General features: G+C 45.6%; 1 protein-coding gene across 9 annotated transcripts in view; it reads right to left on the bottom strand.

Moving 5' to 3' along the window:
* LOC118364307 (protein argonaute-1) overlaps window positions 1–22,594 on the bottom strand; it is a 28,725-nt gene that overhangs the window by 5,547 nt on the left and 584 nt on the right. For 2 of the 9 annotated variants that reach the window (XM_052489441.1, XM_052489440.1), the window contains exons 2-13: window positions 19,059–19,245; window positions 17,830–17,950; window positions 17,507–17,688; window positions 16,799–16,935; window positions 14,953–15,106; window positions 13,751–13,855; window positions 11,393–11,540; window positions 11,142–11,261; window positions 10,752–10,874; window positions 9,366–9,529; window positions 3,264–3,448; window positions 140–299 (exon numbers count right to left, since the gene is read on the bottom strand). In XM_052489441.1, the coding sequence (XP_052345401.1) occupies window positions 140–299; window positions 3,264–3,448; window positions 9,366–9,529; window positions 10,752–10,874; window positions 11,142–11,261; window positions 11,393–11,540; window positions 13,751–13,855; window positions 14,953–15,106; window positions 16,799–16,935; window positions 17,507–17,688; window positions 17,830–17,950; window positions 19,059–19,245 (1,786 nt within the window). The remainder of the gene's footprint in view (window positions 1–139; window positions 300–3,263; window positions 3,449–9,365; window positions 9,530–10,751; window positions 10,875–11,141; window positions 11,262–11,392; window positions 11,541–13,750; window positions 13,856–14,952; window positions 15,107–16,798; window positions 16,936–17,506; window positions 17,689–17,829; window positions 17,951–19,058; window positions 19,246–22,594) is intronic. The other 7 variants (XM_052489445.1, XM_052489444.1, XM_035745749.2 and 4 more) reach the window with 5 other exon arrangements.

The raw sequence follows: 22,594 nt of genomic DNA, 5'->3' as shown, positions 1-22,594 counted from the left end.
GTTTCCATCCAGAGCACATTCAGACCAAGGTCGTATCCATTAGGTCCCAAACAGAACAAGACGGACTGAAAAAGGAAGGGACTTTGTGTGCCGTAAACAAACCCACCCAACCGAGTGGAGAGAGTTGGTGAAAGTTTACCGTTGGTGGGGCACCAGGATATTGTTGATTCCCCCCAGCTTGACATTGATCTTGAGGCAGAGGTTGGAGAGGGTCTGGGGGGACGTCTTCACCACGTTCTTCACCTGGACACACTGAGTGGCCATTCCTAGGAGAGTATCTCCCACCCTCTTCACCTCCGCTACACAGGACCAGTAACAGGCAGAAATTAAGTACAGATCCATGACTGCTAAACTGAAGCTATTATAAACGGAGTACAAAACATTAAGAACACCTTCCTAATATCGAGTTGGCTAGATATCTTTGAGGGTGGACCATTCATGACACACACTTGAAAGTAACTGCAATGATGAGATCGATGTTCTTCTTCGTTTTATTATCTCGCTGTCATACGGTGTTCAACAGTGTTCAACAGTGTTCAACAGTGTTCAACAGTGTTCAACAGTGTTCAACAGTGTTCAACAGTGTTCGATCTTGTCTCAAGAGGACCACAATGGAAATAAGTCTCAGACTTTGTGTGTTATCCTTGATTATTTTACTCATGTGCATGTATGGCTTTTTCAAGTTGTGAGCTTTGTTTTTAATGGTCAAATTAATAAATAAAAATATATAAAAAATAAAGTGCTGAGTGGAAAACCCAGCAGCGTTGCAGTTCTTGACACAAACCGGTGTGCCTGGCACCTACTACCATACATTCACACTGAATGGCACACATACACAATTGATGTCTCAATTGTCTCAAGGCTTAAACATCCTTCTTTAACCAGTCTCCTCCCTTTCATCTACACTGATTTAAGAGGATTTAACAAGTGACATCAATATGGGATCATTGCTTTCACCTGGATTGACCTGGTCAGTCTATCATGGAAAGACCAGGTGTACATTATGTTTTGTACACTCAGTGTATCATAGATGTCTCAGTTACTGCAATATGTCAAGGTAAAGAGTTGCACCCCTTCTGAAAAAACCTACACTCGATCCCTCCGATGTCAACAACTACAGACCAGTATCCCTTCTCTTTTCTCTCCAAAACTCTTGAGCGTGCCGTCCTTGGCCAGCTCTACCGCTATCTCTCTCAGAATGACCTTCTTGATCCAAATCAGTCAGGTTTCAAGACTAGTCATTCAACTGAGACTGCTCTTCTCTGTATCACGGAGGCGCTCCGCACTGCTAAAGCTAACTCTCTCTCCTCTGCTCTCATCCTTCTAGACCTATCGGCTGCCTTCGATACTGTGAACCATCAGATCCTCCTCTCCACCCTCTCCGAGTTGGGCATCTCCGGCGCGGCCCACGCTTGGATTGCGTCCTACCTGACAGGTCGCTCCTACCAGGTGGCGTGGCGAGAATCTGTCTCCTCACCACGCGCTCTCACCACTGGTGTCCCCCAGGGCTCTGTTCTAGGCCCTCTCTTATTCTCGCTATACACCAAGTCACTTGGCTCTGTCATAACCTCACATGGTCTCTCCTATCATTGCTATGCAGACGACACACAATTAATCTTCTCCTTTCCCCCTTCTGATGACCAGGTGGCGAATCGCATCTCTGCATGTCTGGCAGACATATCAGTGTGGATGACGGATCACCACCTCAAGCTGAACCTCAGCAAGACGGAGCTCCTCTTCCTCCCGGGGAAGGACTGCCCGTTCCATGATCTCGCCATCACGGTTGACAACTCCATTGTGTCCTCCTCCCAGAGCGCTAAGAACCTTGGCGTGATCCTGGACAACACCCTGACGTTCTCAACTAACATCAAGGCGGTGGCCCGTTCCTGTAGGTTCATGCTCTACAACATCCGCAGAGTACGACCCTGCCTCACACAGGAAGCGGCGCAGGTCCTAATCCAGGCACTTGTCATCTCCCGTCTTGATTACTGCAACTCGCTGTTGGCTGGGCTCCCTGCCTGTGCCATTAAACCCCTACAACTCATCCAGAACGCCGCAGCCCGTCTGGTGTTCAACCTTCCCAAGTTCTCTCACGTCACCCCGCTCCTCCGCTCTCTCCACTGGCTTCCAGTTGAAGCTCGCATCCGCTACAAGACCATGGTGCTCGCCACGGAGCTGTGAGGGGAACGGCACCTCAGTACCTCCAGGCTCTGATCAGGCCCTACACCCAAACAAGGGCACTGCGTTCATCCACCTCTGGCCTGCTCGCCTCCCTACCACTGAGGAAGTACAGTTCCCGCTCAGCCCAGTCAAAACTGTTCGCTGCTCTGGCCCCCAATGGTGGAACAAACTCCCTCACGACGCCAGGACAGCGGAGTCAATCACCACCTTCCGGAGACACCTGAAACCCCACCTCTTCAAGGAATACCTAGGATAGGGTAAGTAAGGGTAAGTAATCCTTCTCACCCCCCTTCTCACCCCCCAACAAGATTTAGATGCAAGTGGCTGTTCCACTGGTTGTCATAAGGTGTATGCACCAATTTGTAAGTCGCTCTGGATAAGAGCGTCTGCTAAATGACTTAAATGTAATGTAATGTAAATGTAAAGATAATGCATTATACAAAATGCATTATACAAAATATATTTCTGTAAGGGTGGTGGTCAAGCAAGTTGAGTAAACTGATATTTTGGTTAAATAATTCGACCTTAAGAGAATGTTTTAAGTGAATCATTCAGCATCTAGACAGGGTGCAGAGGAGGGCCTTGAGAATCATTTCCTGAGGTGGAGCAGTCCAACCACAGCTCCCCTCACTGCAGAGCAGGCGAGAGCAGGCTGGAGTGCATCCGGTGAAGGACATGCACACTCTTGACCATCCACTGAATGACTTGCTCCCTCCAAAAAGAGGTAACTGCACCACCAGGCTCCTGAGAAAAAGCCACGAACTGTCCTGTATAACTGCCCGTACGAACCGCCTGCAAAACCCTCTGCTATCAGACTGTATAATAACTCGAGCTCTTAAATGGTTCTCCCAAAAATGTTTTTTTTTTTTTAAATCACGTTTTAATATTTAAATTTCCATTATGAAAAATGCCCTGTCATTTTTTTCAATTGCTCAATATTCTATTTATGTCACGTATTATGTGTTATTTATTTTAAATGAGTGTTTTGCAATTATTAGTAATGTAAATTCTGCATTTCTTCAGTTTTATCTGTGAGCAAGAATAAACAAACACAAACTCAGCATGAATAAGGCCAATCTTACCGTAGACGGGGGTCTTTCCGGGCAGGATGACGATGATGAGCTGCAGTCCAGAGTAGGTGTTCTTCAGGTGCCTGAACATGGGCTCCACACTGTCGGCTCCCTGGGCGTATTTACAGAAACACGGCTGGCCCTGGATGGGCATCCCAGCATCCTTGGAGATCTTACGCAGCTGGTCTGTGAAGTTCCTGAGGAGAGTGGTGAAAATGTTTTGTTAGGAAAGAAACCTGGTTCACATGGTGGTTCTGTATGCTGAGCCCGGGGCTGTGTTGATTAAGCACCAAACGGAAGACAATGGACTGAAACAGGGATGTACTATCTGGACTTCTCCAACGAAATGGTCATTTCCAATTGCAAAATGTTTTAGAACGCTTCCCTGTAGTGTGCACTAATGAACAAGACCCATGCCACAGCAAGTAAAGCTCTAAATGTAAAACAAATAATATTACTCTAACACACAAAACTACCTAGCAAAGCCAAGAACAGTACATATTTTATCTTTAGATAAATACTGTTGCACTGTGTGACGGCCCTGAATTTTTCTGAACCGTCTCAGTGCATCTCCTTCCAATAGGGAGCTTTCCCTTTAATTCCCAATTAAATAGCCAGCATCAGCTGCGCAAAAGTGGGGTTGTGATGGAGACGTGAATGAGGATGTGTTCAACCCTCAGTTCCGAAGCTTCTCTATTCCGTTTGTTTTGTTGCCGTTAAACGTGTGTTTTGTAGCCTAATAGAGTTTACCCAGGATCGGATCCACTCTTTGCGTCCGTGGACTACACCTCCCCCTCTACTTCCTCAATCCCTCCTAGCTCGTTTGTTCATGGTGATTTGAGTAGACGTCATGTGGGGGCGATGCCCATTAAATTGCAATTTCCCACCTTTGAGAAAAAAAGATGACAGTCCTGATCCGCTAATGTATTTAGAAAGATGTCGTGACTTTCCTGCCCTCAATCCCCTGGCTGACGAAGAACTCCTTGCCACATTGAGGAATGTGTTGCATGGGACAGCTCGAGACTGGTGGGATGTGGCACGTCTCACCACTACATCCTGGGCTGACTTTGAGGCCAAGTTTTCCTCTGCATTTCTGTCTGAGGACTACACAGATGAATTGGCAGACAGAGTCAGAAATCGAGTACAAAGAGAGAAAGAGAGTATCCGTGACTTTGCATACGGTTACCACTCCCTGTGCAGAAGGTGGAAACCTGGTATTGAGGAGAAAGAGGTCATTAAATTGATCTTGAAGAACATCAACCCACTACTAGCCAGTCAACTCCGAGAACGAGTCACCACTGTCGATGGACTGGTTCGCTTGGGACAGCAGTTTGAGAAGGACAGAGAATACCAACAGCAATATGACCAGAGAAAGAAACAGACACCCAAACAGTTACCCAAGACAGACCATCAACAACAGCCAGAGTCTCAAGCCAAGACCCCTCTTATGTTTTGTTGGAGATGTAGCCAAAAGGGACATTCTTCAGCTAGATGTCCAAGACCGTATCAAGTAAACCCTTCCAGAAACCACAGATCACAACAGGCCAACACACCTAACTCTCTTCGCAGGAATGACCATCCTTCTCTGGGTGCTTTAACCAGAGATGAAACCCCAAGAGTCACTGCCTACGCCCCCCCATCGACATCCCCTTCCTTTCAGTTAATACCACACCAACTGGTGTTACCCCTGTCCATAGGCCCATGGACAGGAAGAGCCATCTTGGATACTGGGTCATCCTACACACTGCTCAATGAGAAACTGTGGAAGGAGGTTAACGGTCCACAATACAACTTGAAGCCGTGGACAGAAGGTCCACTCTATCTGGCTGATGGTGAGGCTAAACGACCACTTGGATGGAGTGAGGTAGAGTTCCGCCTGTGTAACCGCTCCTATATGATTCCTTCTGTTATCCTACAAACCAAGAACCTTGCTTTTCCTGTCGTGTTGGGAATTAATTTTATGTACTCAGTGGTGTCCAGATTGATATCGCACACAATTGCTACTGGTTTCCATACAATCCGAGCAAGAAGCATTTATTCCAATCAGAAGCTGGAAGTTACATGATTGGGGATCAAATGGGGCAGTCTTCTCTGCCATTGCTCCGGTACCACTAACCCTTGATAATCCTTCTGACGATCTCCTTTTACAGGCTGTGAGAAGAGCTCAGCTGGAACAGCCAGAGGAGTTAAGGCTGTTGGAACAGCTGCAGAATAATGCTGATGTATGTACTTCAAAGCTGGGACGCACTGGGCTCCTGAAGCACAAAATATTCCTTACACAGGAAATGCCGATCAAGCAAAAGCCATATCGTTTGTCCCCAGCGAAGCTAATCATCCAAAAGGGACTCATTAATGATATGTTAACACAAGATATAATAGAACGTTCCTCCTCTCCCTGGGCTGCTCCTGTTGTCCTCATCCCAAAAAAGACTGGTGGTCTTAGATTTTGTGTGGACTATAGGAAGACCAACAATGTTTCCCAGACTGATGCCTATCCTCTTCCCACCATCTATGAGATCCTGGAGTCATTGTCTGGCACTGTTGTGTTCACTACCCTTGACCTCAATAGTGGTTATTGGCAGGTTGAGATGGACCAGGAAAGCAAGGACAAGACTGCTTTTGTCTGTGCTGAGGGCTTGTTTTCCTTTAAGGTGATGCCCTTTGGATTAAAGAATGCCCCTGCCACTTTCCAAAGACTCATGGAGATTGCATTAGGTGAGCTCAAAGGGAAGATCTGTTTCATCTACCTGGACAATATAATTATCTACTCTCAGAACAGAGAAATACACTTTCAAGATCTTCAAGCAGTGTTGGACAAGCTAAGAGAAGCTGGTCTGACCTTGAATATGAAGAAGATCAACTTCTGCCAAACCTCCCTGAAGTTCCTTGGCCATATTGTGTCTTTCGACGGCATTCATGTGGATCCTGAAAGGACAAAGGCTGTACAAGACTTCCCTGTGCCAACCACACTCAAGGCCCTTCAACGGTTCCTTGGTATGGCTGGATGGTACCATCGGTTTGTGTCTAACTTCTCCCAGGTGGCAGAACCCTTCAACGCGTTGAAGTGAAAAGGAGCAAAATTCCAATGGATGGCAGAGTGCCAGACCTCCTTTGAAACCCTGAAACGACACCTCGTCACACCTCCCATTTTAGGTCATCCCAACTTTGATTGCCCTTTTGTTGTTTACACTGATGCAAGTGATGTTGGACTTGGTGCTGTCCTAGTCCAACAGACTGGACTTGGCACTGAAGAAGTGCTAGCGTTCGCCAGTCGGACATTAAATGGAGCAGAACGGAACTACTCCACAACCGAGCAAGAGTGCCTTGCAGTTGTCTGGGCTTTGAAAAGTGGAGGTACTACCTGGAGGGTAGACACTTCACTGTGGTCACTGACCATTCCTCTCTTGTGTGGGTGTTCAAGACCAACAAACCAACTACCAGACTCATAAGATGGGCTCTACGGTTGCAAGAGTTCACCTTTGCAGTGGAATACAGGAAAGGAAAATACAACACTGTTCCAGATGCCTTGTCCAGAGCTCCTGCTTGTGATAACGGTGGCCCTCATCTTACATGTGCTACTGTCCTGTCAAGCAATCGAGACTCGCCCAAAACTGACTTTCCCATCTCTGATGAGGCCATATGGAAAGCCCAACAGGATGATCCAGAAGTACAGGCCTTGTACCAGACTATCCTGGAAGATGGAGAAAAGATGGTCAATCCTACCACAAAGCTGACCATCAGTGAAGATAAAGTCTACCGAGTTGTACAACTACCTCACAGAACACTCTACCAAATGTACATACCGGAAACTCTACGCCTGCAACTGCTTCAACATTTCCATGAAGACCCATTAGCTGGTCATTTGGGCAGGTTTAAAACCTACAAGCGGTTGCAAGCGTTACTGTACTGGCCACATCTGAGCATGGATGTGAAGTCACACATCCGAAACGGTCAGGTTTGTCAAATGTACAAACCAGAAGGTAGAAAGCCTGCTGGCAAGTTGCAGCAAACGGTGGTTACCCGACCTTGGGAAATGTTAGGAGTGGATTTGATGGGTCCATTTCCTAGAAGTTCCAATCAGAATGTGTACATGCTTTTTTTTGTTGATTATTATTCAAAGTGGGTGGAACTCTTTTCCCTGCGTCAGGCCACAGCAAAGACCGTCTCTAACATCCTTACGAAAGAGATCCTGACTCGCTGGGGAGTGCCTGATTACATCCTGTCTGGTCGAGGTTCCCAATTTGTTTCTGATCTCTTTGAGGAGACCTGCCAAAGATGGAACCTGAGACAGAAGTTGACCACGGCCTATCACCCACAGACCAATCTCACTGAGAGAGTAAATCGAACCTTGAAGACAATGATTGCTTCCTATGTAGGGACCCAGCACAAACACTGGGACAAGCACCTTCACGAGTTTCGATTTGCCCTGAATTCTGCTGTGCAAGAGTCCACTGGAGTCACACCTGCAGAGCTGAACCTAAGTCGTCCTCTCCGAGGACCCTTGGATATGGTGCTACAGCCCCAGCAGCTTACTCCAGACGCTGCTTACTATGACCAGGTAGTCTATCTCCATGACTTGAGAGCGCTTGTCTCAAAGAACATGATCCAGGCTTGACTCAAGCAGAAGAGAAATTATGATAAGAACAGACGAGACATGCAGTTCCAGCTTCGTGATCGGGTGTGGCTTCGCTCTCATCCTTACTCGAAAGCTGAACAATTCTTCTCGGCCAAGCTCGCTCCTAAATGGCAAGGACCATATAGGATTGTGGAGCAGATGGGTCCTTTGAACTACCGAGTGGTGAAAGAGGACACAGGTGAAGATATGCGCATTGTCCATGTCTCACGCCTTAAGGCCTGTGTTACCCCTCGGCTGAGGAATTGGAGGCGATTGAGCGCCGCAAGGTCCTGGATATCTTTGATGAGGAAAGTGAGGAGACTTTTCTCGGATTCCCAGACCCAGAAGTCTCACACCTTAAGGCCTGTGACCCCTCAGCTGAGGAGCGTGAGCTCCAAAAAGTCATTAATATTTTTGTAGAGGAAAGTGATGAGGAGACCTTTCTCGGTTTCCCCGACCAAGATGTGCCTTCCAGGGCAATGGTCGGCTTTTTCCAGGGGAGGGGGTGTGTGACGGCCCTGAATTTTTCTGAACCGTCTCAGTGCAGCTCCTTCCAATAGGGCGCTTTCCCTTTGATTCCCAATTAAATAGCCAGCATCAGCTGCGCAAAAGTGGGGTTGTGATGGAGACGTGAATGAGGATGTGTTCAACCCTCAGTTCCGAAGCTTCTCTTTTCCGTGTGTTTTGTAGCCTAATAGAGTTTTCCCAGGATCGGATCCACTCTTTGCGTCCGTGGACTACACCTCTCCGTTCTTCGTGGCCTTTCTCCGCTGGAGATCTGTTGGCGGAATCGATTGTCTGACTGACCGACTAACTACCACCTTTTTGTATACGGTATTTCATTTGTTTTGATGTGAGGTATACTGTGATGATTTATGTAGTTAGTTGTAGGTGAGGACTTAGTAAGAGTTGATACGCTTTAAAGTTCTGTGGAAAAATTAGTGTTATGTTGATTGTATGATTAATACAGGGTTTACGCTACACTGAATGAACGGACAAACATTGCGTGACAGAAGTCACTTGAGTTCCCTGAACTCTACCGGGCAGGACTCTTTTTAGGCCCGAGATGCAGGACATTTCTGGAGGAACCAGAACTCATTGTGTTATATTATTATTACATTTATTACATTTATTATTATTACATTATAATATTATTATATGTGTGTGTAATCATTGATGTTGTTAATACAACCCACGCAAAATAATATAGTTGTTTTTGAAGTTCTTTCCAATGTTTTAAGGGTTTATGAAAAGTTTATTTCCATCCTGACTTTTACATAAGTCCTTTGTATTGGTGTAGACTTGACGGACCAGATGGGACTCATTCCCTCCCAAACCAAAAGGAGAAACCAATGTTTTCTCTGGTAGGCACAACCTACCTGGCACTCCTATGAATAATAACCTCAAGTCAAAACCGTTACAACTGTGACAGGAATCTCTAATATTTCCACTTCAGCCACCACTTCCCATACTACCCCCACTCCAAGCAGGGCACTTACTTGAGCACCTCCTCCCGACACTGTTTCTGGGGGGCGAAGCAGGCAATGGCCCACACCTTGATCTCAATGCCGTTGTAGAACTGCTTTCCCCTCATGTCCCACACCCCCTGGTTGGGCGTGGCAATGGCCCGGTTCTGTGAGGTGGAACAGGTGGGAGACAAAAGCTTCAGAACCAGATCAATGTCAGGGCTATTTGCACTCTGTGAAATCCACATTTACCATAGTGGGGACTGACTTCTGAAGCCAGAAGCCTGGTTTGATATAGAGTGGTGAGGAGGAACTCTGTGCACCCTTTGTGTCCAGGAGTATTTTAGTCATTCATTGTAGCCGTTGGTGCTCTGGAGAGTTGCTATTTTCTTGGGTTGTCTCGTGTCAATGAACTCGTGATGTTGCTGGATTGCTCATAAAACGAATAAAGTCTGATTTAAGCAACAACAAAAAAGTAGTCAATTTTAAAAAAAGTTAAGGGTACAGGACTGTGTACATGGCCGTGTTGGCAAAATCACTACATATCCCATCAAGCAAAGCGGGGAGAGGCCGCCCCTTGTCACAGTTCCAAGACCCGTCAGAAACGTCCTGCTAAACCTACGCCAATGATGGTGGATCTCAAAACTGAACTTGGATCAGTGTTAAGTAGCAATGATACTTCACCACAGCTTATTATGACAGATAGCGCGAACCAGTCATGACTATTCAACAAAACAAATCAGTTTCAGCTAATTTCTTAGTTACATGATTGTATAACTAGTAAAGGAGTTTTGAAGTTGAGGGTGCAGTATTTATGAAGTTTGGCAATGAGGACAAACTAGCATAGTTCAGCTAGCCAGCAGAATATAGCTGGGCGCACATGCACACTTGATTCATTCAGGACATAAATTGCAGTTTTTATACCCTGGTATCAGGAATCTGGCAGCAAAAAGTTTGATTAAGCAATTCAGAGACTAAAACGAATACATCAGATGACAAATATTTGAGAGCGAATCGATATACAATCCCGAAATTAGCAGTAACTGACAATAGTAAAACAAAGCTTAAAACGAAGTTCGAGTGAACCTGAATCCAGAAAATGAACGGTGAAGTCCTCCTCACCACTCTATAGCCTACTGGTGAGTAGCTGTGTGGGCTACTCCTGATATAGATATAGAGATATATATAGAGATATATAGATATAGATATATATATATAGAGAGAGAGAGAGATATATATTACATTACACACACACACACAAACTGGACAGTAAATTGTGCTAAAGAAAACATAGCCCAATGCGAGTAGCAAATTAATTACTCCTCCATTTACTTTCCTGGACACATTTTTTTCTGCACCAAGTACACACAATTGAAAGGATGCTTAATGTGGCTGTACAATAAATGCGATGTCTCTTACCCGTCCTCCATACTGTAGGATGGGGGCAGGCAGCACCCTTCCTGTCACCTCCGCCATCTCATCCTTCACCTTGATCCCAAACTCCTGGATGTACGGGTCCAGGTTAAAGTTGGCATTTTTCATCTGTGGATAGACAGGGACAACAGATAAGATATGTTATACATTCTCGCATGTCACATCCACACTGCTGTGCTGTCAATTCACATCTAATCTGTGAAGAGAATAATAGGAAGTAATTTACTATGTATTGTCTTTTCCCTCAAGTCTAGTAGTAGTGTGTTAATCTGTGTTGGATGGTCTTGTGTTAAATTCATTAATGCCAATTCTCATGCTCATAGCTGGTAGTTTCGCATTGCAGCCTCCAGCCACCAGGCGGCGCCACTCACTCACCAGCCGGCTGATCTCCTCCTGTCTGTCAGGTGCAGAGCGAGCCGTGGCTTTGATCATAGTGGAAGTCTGATTATCTGTCAGTTTCTTGATGCAGCGCTGCCCTGCTACTATGTTACACACCTGCAGCGAAACAAAACCAAAAACCATTGAGCTTTTTATATAAGCAGGAATTTCCATCTCAAACACATAAAGCAACTGGACTGGATTAAATGTATTCACTCTAGAAGAGTCAGCGGTCCCATATTTCTCACCTCCAGGGGCAGGTAGGTGTGCTTCTGCTCCTGACCAACCTGGAGGCAGGGCAGGTGGGGATACTTGAGCTGCAGATTGTACTTCTGCTTGAAGTACTGGGCCACCGTACATTCTACCGTCTGTCCGCTCTCAAGCTGCAGGGGAAACCTGGTAGGGAATGTGTAATAAAGACATCAAAACTGACTAACACAGCGACTTGATCATAGTCACCACGTGCAAGTGCCTCTAGAAAAGCGCTGGTGTCTTCACTAAACGCTAGAAAAAAAGGTGGATAATAAAAAAAACATCCATCCTGGTCATGGACCATATCTTTACTCAGAATCACAAAGACCAATATCCCAACTGACACCGATGATTTATGGGTCATGACTAGAGGCCGGCCGATTAATTGGAATGGCCGATTAATTAGGGCCGATTTCAAGTTCATAACAATCGGTAATCGGGCATTTTTGGACACCGATCATGGCCGATTACATTGCACTCCACGAGGAGACTGCGTGGCAGGCTGACTACCTGTTATGCGAGTGCAGCAAGGAGCCACGGTAAGGTGCTAGCTAGCATTACACGTATCTTATAAAAAACAATAAATTATTGTTATCAATTAACATTATCACTAGTTAACTACACATGGTTGATGATATTACTAGTTTATCTAGCTTGATGTGGTGCCTGTTAATTAATCATTGAATCACAGCCTACTTCGCCAAACGGGTGATTTAATAAGCGCATTCACGGAAAAAAAGCACTGTAGTTGCACCATTGTACCTAACCATAAACATCAACATCTTTCTTAAAATCAATACACAAGTATATATTTTTAAACCTGCATATTTAGTTAATATTGCCTGCCAACATGAATTTATTTTAACTAGGGAAATTGTGTCACTTCTCCTTCGTTCTGTGGAACAGAGTCAGGGTATATATGCAGCAGTTTGGGCCGCCTGGCTCGTTGCGAACTGTGAAGACTATTTCTTCCTAACAAAGACAGCCAACTTCCCAAACGGTGGGTGATTTAACAAAAGCGCATTTGCGAAAAAAGCATAATCGCTGCAGGAATGTACACAACCTTAAACATCAATGCCTTCCTTAAAATCAATACACAGAAGTATATTTTTAAACCTGCATATTTAACTAAAAGAAATTCATGTTAGCATACATTTTTAACTAGGGAAATTGTGTCACTTCTCTTGCGTTCATTGCACGCAGAGTCAGGGTATATGCAACAGTTTGGGCTGCCTGGCTCGTTGCTTACTACGTTACCAGAATTGTACGTAATTATGACATAACATTGAAGGTCGTACAATGTAACAGGAATAGTTAGACTTATGGATGCCACCCATTAGATAAAATACGTAACGGTTGCGTATTTCACTGAAAGAATAAACATTTTATTTTCGAAATGATAGTTTACAGATTTGACCATATTAATGACCCAAGACTCGCATTTATGTGTGTTATTATGTTAAAATTAAGTCTATGATTTGATATTTGACAGAGCAGTCCGACTGAGCGGTGGTAGGCAGCAGCAGGCTCGTAAGCATTCATTCAAACAGCACTTTCGTGGGTTTGCTAGCAGCTCTTCGCAATGCTTCAAGCTGATGTAACCGATGTGAAATGGCTAGCAACTTAGCGGGGTGCATGCTAATAGTTTTTCAAATGTCACTCGCTCTGAGACTTGGAGTAGTTGTTCCCCTTGCTCTGCATGGGTAACGCTGCTTTGAGGGTGGCTGTTGTCGATGTGTTCCTAGTTCGAGCCCAGGTTGGGGCAAGGAGAGGGGCGGAAGCTATACTGTTACACTGGCAATACTAAAGTGCCTATAAGAATATCCAATCGTCAAAGGTATATGAAATACAAATAGTAGAGAGATAAATAGTCCTATAATTCCTATATAATTCCTATAATAACCTCAACCTAAAAGGAACCACCAGCTTTCATATGTTCTCATGTTCTGAGCAAGGAACTTAAACGTTACCTTTTGTACATGGCACATATTGCACTTTTACTTTCTTCTCCAACACTTTGTTTTTGCATTATTTAAACCAAATTGAACATGCTTCATTATTTGAGGCTAAATTGATTTGATTGATGTATTATATTAAGTTAAAATAAAAAAAGTGTTCATTCAGTATTGTTGTAATTGTCATTATTATAAATAAATAAATACATAAAAATAAAAACAGTCCGATTAATCAGTATCGGCTTTTTTTTGTCCTCCAATAATAGGTATCGGCGTTGAAAAATCAGTCGGTCGACCTCTAGTCATGACTTTTATTGGAATTATCTCAGACATATCATCCACCCAAAACATCCCTTCTCCGGGAAGCATCAGTAGGATCAACCATGTGATGCGACTCACGTCTGGTGGCTGGCGGGGCGTCGCGTGACGTTGCAGACGCGGTACTTCCTCTTCATCTGACCGCAGTGAGTCACCTCCACCTTCAGACCTGGTAACGCCCACCGACAGCAGGGCACAGACACACAAAGATAAGAGCCAGCAGACGGCACAGGGACAGACGTAGATGGGGAGAGGGTGGAGGAGAAGGGAAGGACAGAGTTCTCCCCATAGGCTGTGTGCACAGAAGTGCTGCTCTACCAGTCTTTCACTTTTTACCGCCATCATGTGGACTTTCAAATGTATTTCTTTATGAAAACGTATAATACTGCTTTCAATCACGCCGTTTTATAGAAATACAGGAATGCAGAATTGAGGATAGAGTCGACAGAGGGGTGATAAGGATTGCTACTAACTGAAGATGAGCTTTACACTATGAAAACATTCTGGGGAGAGCCCTGGGGTAGGAAATAACAGGGGGCATGGTAGAGAGAAGGATGCATTAGGATGAATGTCAAAAGAAGGTTGAGAAAAGGAAATGGAGGAGTGAGTGAGTCAGTAAGAGAAGATAAGGAGTGAAGTGAGAGGTGGAGGAGTGGAGAGAGTGATGGGAGAAGGAGTGGAGAGAGTGATGGGAGAAGGAGTGAGTGAGGAAGGAATGAGTGATGGGAGAAGGAGTAAGTGGGGAAGGAATGAGTGATGGGAGAAGGAGTGAGTGAGGAAGGAATAAGTGATGGGAGAAGGAGTGAGTGAGGAAGGAATGAGTGATGGGAGAAGGAGTGAGTGAGGAAGGAATGAGTGATGGGAGAATGAGTGAGTGAGGAAGGGATGAGTGATGGGAGAATGAGTGAGTGAGGAAGGGATGAGTGATGGGAGAATGAGTGAGTGAGGAAGGGATGAGTGATGGGAGAAGGAGTGAGTGAGGAAGGGATGAGTGATGGGAGAAGGAGTGAGTGAGGAAGGGATGAGTGATGGGAGAAGGAGTGAGTGAGGAAGGGATGAGTGATAGGAGAAGGAGTGAGTGAGGAAGGGATGAGTGATGGGAGAAGGAGTGAGTGGGGAAGGGATGAGTGATGGGAGAAGGAGTGAGTGGGGAAGGAATGAGTAATGGGAGAAGGAGTGAGTGAGGAAGGAGTGGTGAGATGAGTGGGGAGTGATGTGAGGGGATCGTCTCGGGGGGGGGCATTGGTGAGAGGCAGGCGGCATGGCGTGTGGAAGGTACTCACTCACTGTTCAACGGCCCACCTTTGATCTCCTTGGTGAAGCGGACCCTCTGCGAGTCGGTCAGGGTCTTGGGCTGCTCGTCTATGTTGCGAATGTCCAGGACTTCGCACATGAACTCGATCACCGGCTGGGCTTTGTAGAAGGCCGTGGCAGACACTAGAGGGAGAAAGAGAGCAGTAAGTAATGCATTCAGTCAATGGAAGTGAAGTGCAGCGGAAACAGAAGCACAGTGGTATAGGATTATGTTATTCCTAATCATTGGGTTGTTTTTTATTTAACCAGGTAGGCAAGTTGAGAACAAGTTCTCATTTACAATTGCGACCTGGCCAAGATAAAGCAAAGCAGTTCGATACATACAACAACACAGAGTTACACATGGAGTAAATAATACAGTTTAAAAATAAGTCTATATATGATGTGAGAAAATGAGGTGAGATAAGGGAGGTAAAGGCAAAAAAAAGGCCATGGTGGCAAAGTAAATACAATATAGCAAGTAAAACACTGGAATGGAAGATTTGCAGTGGAAGAATGTGCAAAGTAGAAATAAAAATAATGGGGTGCAAAGGAGAAAAATAAATAAATACAGTAGGGGAAGAGGTAGTTGTTTGGGCTAAATTATAGATGGGCTATGTACAGGTGCGGTAATCTGTGAACTGCTCTGACAGCTGGTGCTTAAAGCTAGTGAGGGAGGTAAAGTGTTTCCAGTTTCAGAGATTTTTGTAGTTCGTTCCAGTCATTGGCAGCAGAGAACTGGAAGGAGAGGTGGCCAAAGGAAGAATTTGTTTTGGGGGTGACCAGTGAGATATACCTGCTGGAGCGCGTGCGACAGGTGGGTGCTGCTATGGTGACCAGCGAGCTGAGATAAGGGGGGCTTTACCTAGCAGGTTCTTGTAGATGACCTGGAGCCAGTGGGTTTGGCGGCGAATATGAAGCGAGGGCCAGCCAACGAGAGCGTACAGGTCGCAGTGGTGGGTAGTATATGGGGCTTTGGTGACAAAACAGATGGCACTGTGATAGACTGCATCCAATTTATTGAGTAGGGTATTGGAGGCTATTTTGTAAATCACATCGCCGAAGTCGAGGATCAGTAGGATGGTCAGTTTTATGAGGGCATGTTTGGCAGCATGAGAGAAGGACGCTTTGTTGCAAAATAGGAAGCCAATTCTAGATTTAATTTTGGATTGGAGATGCTTAATGCGAGTCTGGAATGAGAGTTTACAGTCTAACCAGACACCTAGGTATTTGTAGTTGTCCACATATTCTAAGTCAAAACCGTCCCGAGTCGTGATGCTGGACGGGCAGGCAGGTGCGGGCAGCGATCGGTTGAAGAGCATGCATTTAGTTTTACTTGTATTTAAGAGCAGTTGGAGGCCACGGAAGGAGAGTTGTATGGCATTGAAGCTCGTCTGGAGGGTTGTTAACACAGTGTCCAAAGAAGGGCCAGAAGTATACAGAATGGTGTCGTCTGCGTAGAGGTGGATGTTGTGTTCGCTAGGGCATGCAAGTGAAAACATATAAGAAATTGTTTCAGAAGAAAAGGAAAATGAGTTTCTTGTAGGACAAATCAACTTAGATCCTGTTTCGGTCTGTTTTCTTCCATTTGGTGACTAATGAACACAACCCAATACTATAGAATGAAGTAATTTCTAAGCATTGATCTGCAGTGAATTTGTACACAACACAAAACAGATGTTAAATCATAGACCACTGTGAATGAACTTTAAGAGCATACCTAAAATTACCTAAAAATTACCTAAAAATTCATTCCATCATGTAGATGCAACTTTTTATGATCTGTGACTTCATACCCTCGAGTAGATCTTGTCTGGTGGGACTCAGCCGACTCACCATCAATATTTAGCATCATCTTCCACATGGCGGGGCGTACAGACTGGTGGAAACCAAACCACACTTCCCTCCCCCCACCCAGGGGATGGTAGTATCCTTCAGGTGGGGAGAAGAATGATCGTCCCACCGGAGTGTACCTGGATGACAAAAAAAAAAAATGACGTTATGGAGAATGACTCATTTGAGTCTCAGCACCGCAGCATGATTCAATGTCCAGTAATTCTGTGTCACCTATAAGGCTTTGCAGACATAAGCCCAATAGAATGATTCAACAGCTTGTGTTTGTGATCTAGTCAAGCCTCCAAGTCACTGTCTGATTATTAGATTTTGTTCATGGGACACCTTTACACAGTTCTCAGCTATCCGGCATCTGTTGTTCTGTTCATCAACTCTAGAGATGTAAATATAATAGAATCTAAAACTAAATCGCTGTTCAACAAGTTTGACAGGAATGTCTTGCTAAAATAAATTATTCACACCTCAAGGCAAACATATGCCTTTCAATTAGTTTGAAGACAACATGCACACAGAGTGCTGTCCTGTGGCGTGTGTGTAGTTTGTGCATCATAGATCCTAGCGTTGAAATTAGCCACAAGCTTCTCTGCCCCTGCTTTTATAGTGTGTGTTTGCATGCGTGTGCGCGTGCCCTCCTACCCGCCTGTCCGCGTGTGTGTGTATACACGCACGTGTGTGCTTAGTGTACCGTACCTCATGGAGGCCAGGTGGCGCATGGCCACATCCAGGGCTTGGACAGAGTCCAGGGGTACCTGCAGGCGCCCGCTGACCAGCGTCTCCTGGAGCAGACGCCATGACACTGTGGCCAGAAAGCGGATAGACACCTTGAAGATACGATCCTTCCCCTCCCCAGGGATAGTCACCTCAAAGTCCACCTCAATGGAGAAAGAGGAATGGAGGAGAGATTAGGTGGAGGGGAGATGGGTTACAGGATACATCGATTGAAAGGATATAGACAGGAGTAGAACGGGACTTGCTGAAATGTACAGGACACACTTTCTCTCCCTCATGCCTACCTTCTCACTTCCAATAGGAAGTGCTAGCACCGTATAGATATTCTTCTTGCCGTCGTACACCGGCTTCCTGTCACCAAAGAGCTGGGGCTTGAAGTGCTGCACCATGTATTCCACCACTTCCCTGCAGGGGGCGACACAGAGTCAAACACACCAGGGTCACCATCATGGCCACCAGAGGTGACAAAACCACAAAAGACTACCATCTGTCAAGAAATGTAGTGCTCCAAATTAAACCCAACATCCTATCAGAAATCTGGATTTAGGATGGGTGTTTTCTGGGGAGCAAGGAAGACCCGATTCGATTGGTTGTGGATCAAGCAGGATACAGCTGGTGAGAAGTGATGTCTCATGGTCGTGGGGGAATCCCTAGGACAAAGGAAGGTAGGGGAGGTAGCTGTGGGGCCACAGCACCTCTGAACACATGGTGCCTTCGCTTTCGTCTAAGTGTGGGGGGTAGAGTGGACGGGTTGAAAAGGAGAGGTCATGTTGGGTTGACCTTTCGCATGCCTGCATGGACGCTTTGTCTGAAAAAACTCCTACTAAGTAAGAACGAAGCTCTGAGACGTGTGTCGGTGTGTGTATACTTCGTACACTTTCATCATCCAAAGTAAAAACTTCACATTTAACTCAGTTTCTCTGTTAAACAAGTAAATGAGAGCGAAAGAGAGAAGCTTCTCTTCTGGGACCAGTTTTTTGTTGGATATAAAAGAACTGGAGTTACACTTTATGAGGTTGTACAACGGCTGAAAGAAATCCTCAGTCAAATCAAGCAGAGGAAAGAAACGCAGGCAGCTCAATTGGCCAAACATTGAAAGCAATGTCTGGGCTTTAGAATATATTGGGCCAATAATGACCACCCTACAATGCGGATCTCTCGAAGACCGTTAGTCATGTCCTGGCTAGGTAACGGTGGACACTGGACTAGAGCGTCATAGTCATGGTGCACTAATGAACTGTGAGTCTCTCTCTGAATCACCTTGAGAAGTTGTTGGACCTCTACATAGTGTGGTCCTCCAACTTCTGACTATGGCTCAGTTCTACAGTCCATATTCTGTGGTTCTTAAAAAAACATTGGGAAAATGTTAGCCATCAAGTAGACCACTGCATCACCTATAGTAGGGGACACCTGGGTGAAAGGTGTCGAGTTGGGTAACCTCACTCCCCAGGCTATTGCCCACAGGGGACGAGGTCTGGCACATGAGACTATGTAGGGTGACACGTTACTCTACCTGTTGACCCGTCGGGGACACTTGTCAGGCTTGATGTCCACCTCGTAGTGGAACACGTCCATCTTGGGGATCTCCACCTCAAAGTAGTTGGCCAGCAGCTTGATGGGCTTGCCCACAGTGCCCATGCCCGGCCGGCGGGGTGCCTGGAACACCTGCTGCAGAGGTGGGGGGAAGGGCCCCATGGGCACTGGAGGGGCAGGGGCAGACATGGGCAATTTAGGGAAAGGGTGTCGGAAGTTTAGGCAAGGGCAGAAACGGTAGGGATGTGGGTATGGGAGATGAAATAAATGGAGTAATGAGTAAAGAAAAGTGAGCATGGGCATTGGATGACGGGCAGAGAGAGGGGTCATAAGTTGGATGACGAGCAGAGAGAGGGGTCATAAGTTGGATGACGGGCAGAGAGAGGGGTCATAAGTTGGATGACGGGCAGAGAGAGGGGTCATAAGTTGGATGACGGGCAGAGAGAGGGGTCATAAGTTGGATGACGTGCAGAGAGATGGGTCATAAGTTGGATGACGTGCAGAGAGATGGGTCATAAGTTGGATGACGGGCAGAGAGATGGGTCATAAGTTGGATGACGGGCAGAGAGATGGGTCATAAGTTGGATGACGGGCAGAGAGATGGGTCATAAGTTGGATGACGGGCAGAGAGATGGGTCATAAGTTGGATGACGAGTCAGAGAGATGGGTCATAAGTTGGATGACGAGTCAGAGGAAGAGACGGGAAGAAGTCGAGAGGAAGAAAAGGGCAACAGACGGACAGGAAGGAAAAGGTTGAGCGGCAAAATATGGGGATAATGAATGAAGGAATAGGGGTATGTGGAGAGAGAGAGAATAGCGGGAGAGAGGGGAGGAGGAACAAAGCGATTAGGGTGAGAGGAAGGAGGGTGTGAAGGAAAGAGAAGGGAAGGGAGAGGGGTGGTTCAATGATAATTAAAGGGTAAGAGAGAGAAAAATAATACATTAGGGCGACGCTGGATACTCCAAGCCGGACAGACAGAGAAAGATACAGACATCTCCTTAAACATGCAGGCAGGGTGAGAAACAGGTAGCGGAGGAGTAGGCTAGCCTCACAAGGGCTTCTAGTGTGATTTTGTATTGAAAATAATTATATGACCTCTGCCGAAATAAGATGGAATGATCACAAATGTGCCTTAGCTAGTTAGCGACAGTAGCATAGGCATACAATCCAACGGTCACAGAAGACAACTAAAAGCCTGCATTTGAGATGTTTTCATTTGACATGAATGCTACTGCTAGCCTCTTGTCAAACATCATTTGAAACTTTGTTATTGAGCGGAGAGTGAATACAATACACAAACTGTAGTGAGGAAAACAAGTATGAGAGGTGTATGACTTCAGATCGGCCTGGTAAAATGTGAGACTCCTGCCTTCCTCCCTGCCCGAGAGAAGGCCCGGCCCAGCCCAGCCCTGTCCAGACCATGTCTTAACCTCTGCTTCACCAGAGAACAGCCCTCTCACAATCACAACAAAGACCCAGCTGCCCTCCTCCTCCATCACACAGATAGGGGGGCTGGGGAGAGAGAGCGAGCCCCCACTACCACACACAAACACAGAGGTCCCCCCCAACATTCCCAGGCTTACCATGGAGACTCCACATCAACACTGGCATTGTCATGGAGATCAGGAAACCGGGAGGGGCATTGGGTGTGTGTGTGTGTGTGTGTGTGTGTGTGTGTGTGTGTGTGTGTGTGTGTGTGTGTGTGTGTGTGTGTGGACCTTGGCCTTTTTCATCCTGAAGCAGCGTTAGTGTTTCCACATTATGTCCGAACAGCCTCCTCCTCAGTCATTAATCTCTCTCACATGCGAGGCCTATAGCTGAGCTGAGCGGAGAACTTGTGGTTTAAAAGGCAAGCATTGGAAATCCTGTAGTCAAGCATAGCAGTCAGTCAAGGATGTATACGCTCACTAGGCCTTGAAAAAGCAGCCAACTACGGACTGGCAAATCTGGCATGATAAACCACATAAGACTAGGAAGATTCTACTGAAGGTGTGTTTGTTACGCCTACGGCATAAGTCTCAACAGTCTTGACACCGAGTAGGCTAAACACACTGACACACATGCACAATTGCAGAGACACACACACACACACAGCCCGCCCCACCCCAGTGTAGGCAGATGGTGAGAAGTGGAGCCAGGGCTCACACATCCCCAGACAATAGCAGTCTTTCCCTGGCACTGGGGCCCTTTCCATGTCAACTGTGTGTGTTTCTCCCTGGTGTCTGGTTTAGGCCAGGGTCCTTTTTCATTGAAACATGGAATTACACACACTATTCCCTGCTGACATCACTGGAGATGATCCCATGTCTAATAGCGATTTGGAATGGTGATATAGCTAATAGTTAACCATTTATAGGTTTAAGTTTAAATAAATATTAAAATGCTGTCCTGAGGTACAGGTATAAAACATTCTCGTAGCTTAACTCTAGTCTTGAGGACAGGGTCTGTGTTTAATGGGGGGGTCATTAGCTGTTTGTCCCCTTCCCCCCTCTCTGAAAACAAACAACTCCATACTTAAGTGTCAACAAGCTGTCAAACGATTGGCCTACTCCATTTGAATGACAGTGAATTTTTGCTAACATAACTAGTGCTTAACACTAACACCTGGGGACCAATCTTTGTGATATCAACTTTCACATTCCATTGGTCACTAAATCTCCTATGTTCGTGATCAACTTCAGACTTGGTTAGGGAGTCACTAAAAGATTTGATTATGCAGACTGGACTTCAGACCAGACTAAAGCACAGCATCATATCACAGGTCATCATAATATTTACAATAGTATGGCTGTCTGCCCACTTTAAGTAACAGAAGTGAAACACCACATGCTTTTTGATATGCCATAACTTGCCTTTCGTGAACTAACACTGACACTTAACTTCCCACCCCTACTAGCACAGACTAAGCTGATAACTACTTCATTGAGGAAAAATGTACTTACTTTGACTAAGATGTGGATGTCCCACCTAGCTATATTAAGATGAATACATAAACTGTAAGTCGCTCTGGATAAGTGTCTGCTAAATTACTAAGATGTAAATAACTCTAGCATTACCAAATATGAACATTAAATTGGAATGACCTTGATGTAAAAATGTTGACAAAGGAGGTTCCATGGCGGTTTCATTTCTATAGCATGTACTAATCTAAATAATAATCACAATGTACGGAGGTTGTCCAATAGCTACTCCTTTCAGTATTCAAAAACATAACTAATTGGGGTGTGCACATAGACATGAGTTAGTTCATTGTGGATTCATTTTGGTAGGGTGTGAAGTAATTCTATTTGGATCGGTGCACTTTTCCATCATTCCAAAATCGGTATGTTGAAGACAGACTGCCAAAACAGAGAGCCTGGTAATTTGGGGTGTGTGAGTGAGAGGGGTGCTGAGTAGTGAAGGCGGGCTTTACCTCGTGTCTCCACGCCAAAGATTCCCACGGCCCCCCTGCCCCCGCCCCTGACCCTGGACATTTTCAGTGCACCAAAAGACCCGTCCCTCGGTATGATACCTCA

Source organism: Oncorhynchus keta, chromosome 31 (assembly GCF_023373465.1).
Source record: "Oncorhynchus keta strain PuntledgeMale-10-30-2019 chromosome 31, Oket_V2, whole genome shotgun sequence".
In the NCBI taxonomy this organism is placed as follows: domain Eukaryota; kingdom Metazoa; phylum Chordata; class Actinopteri; order Salmoniformes; family Salmonidae; genus Oncorhynchus; species Oncorhynchus keta.
This window is presented reverse-complemented; position numbering and strand designations above follow the sequence as displayed.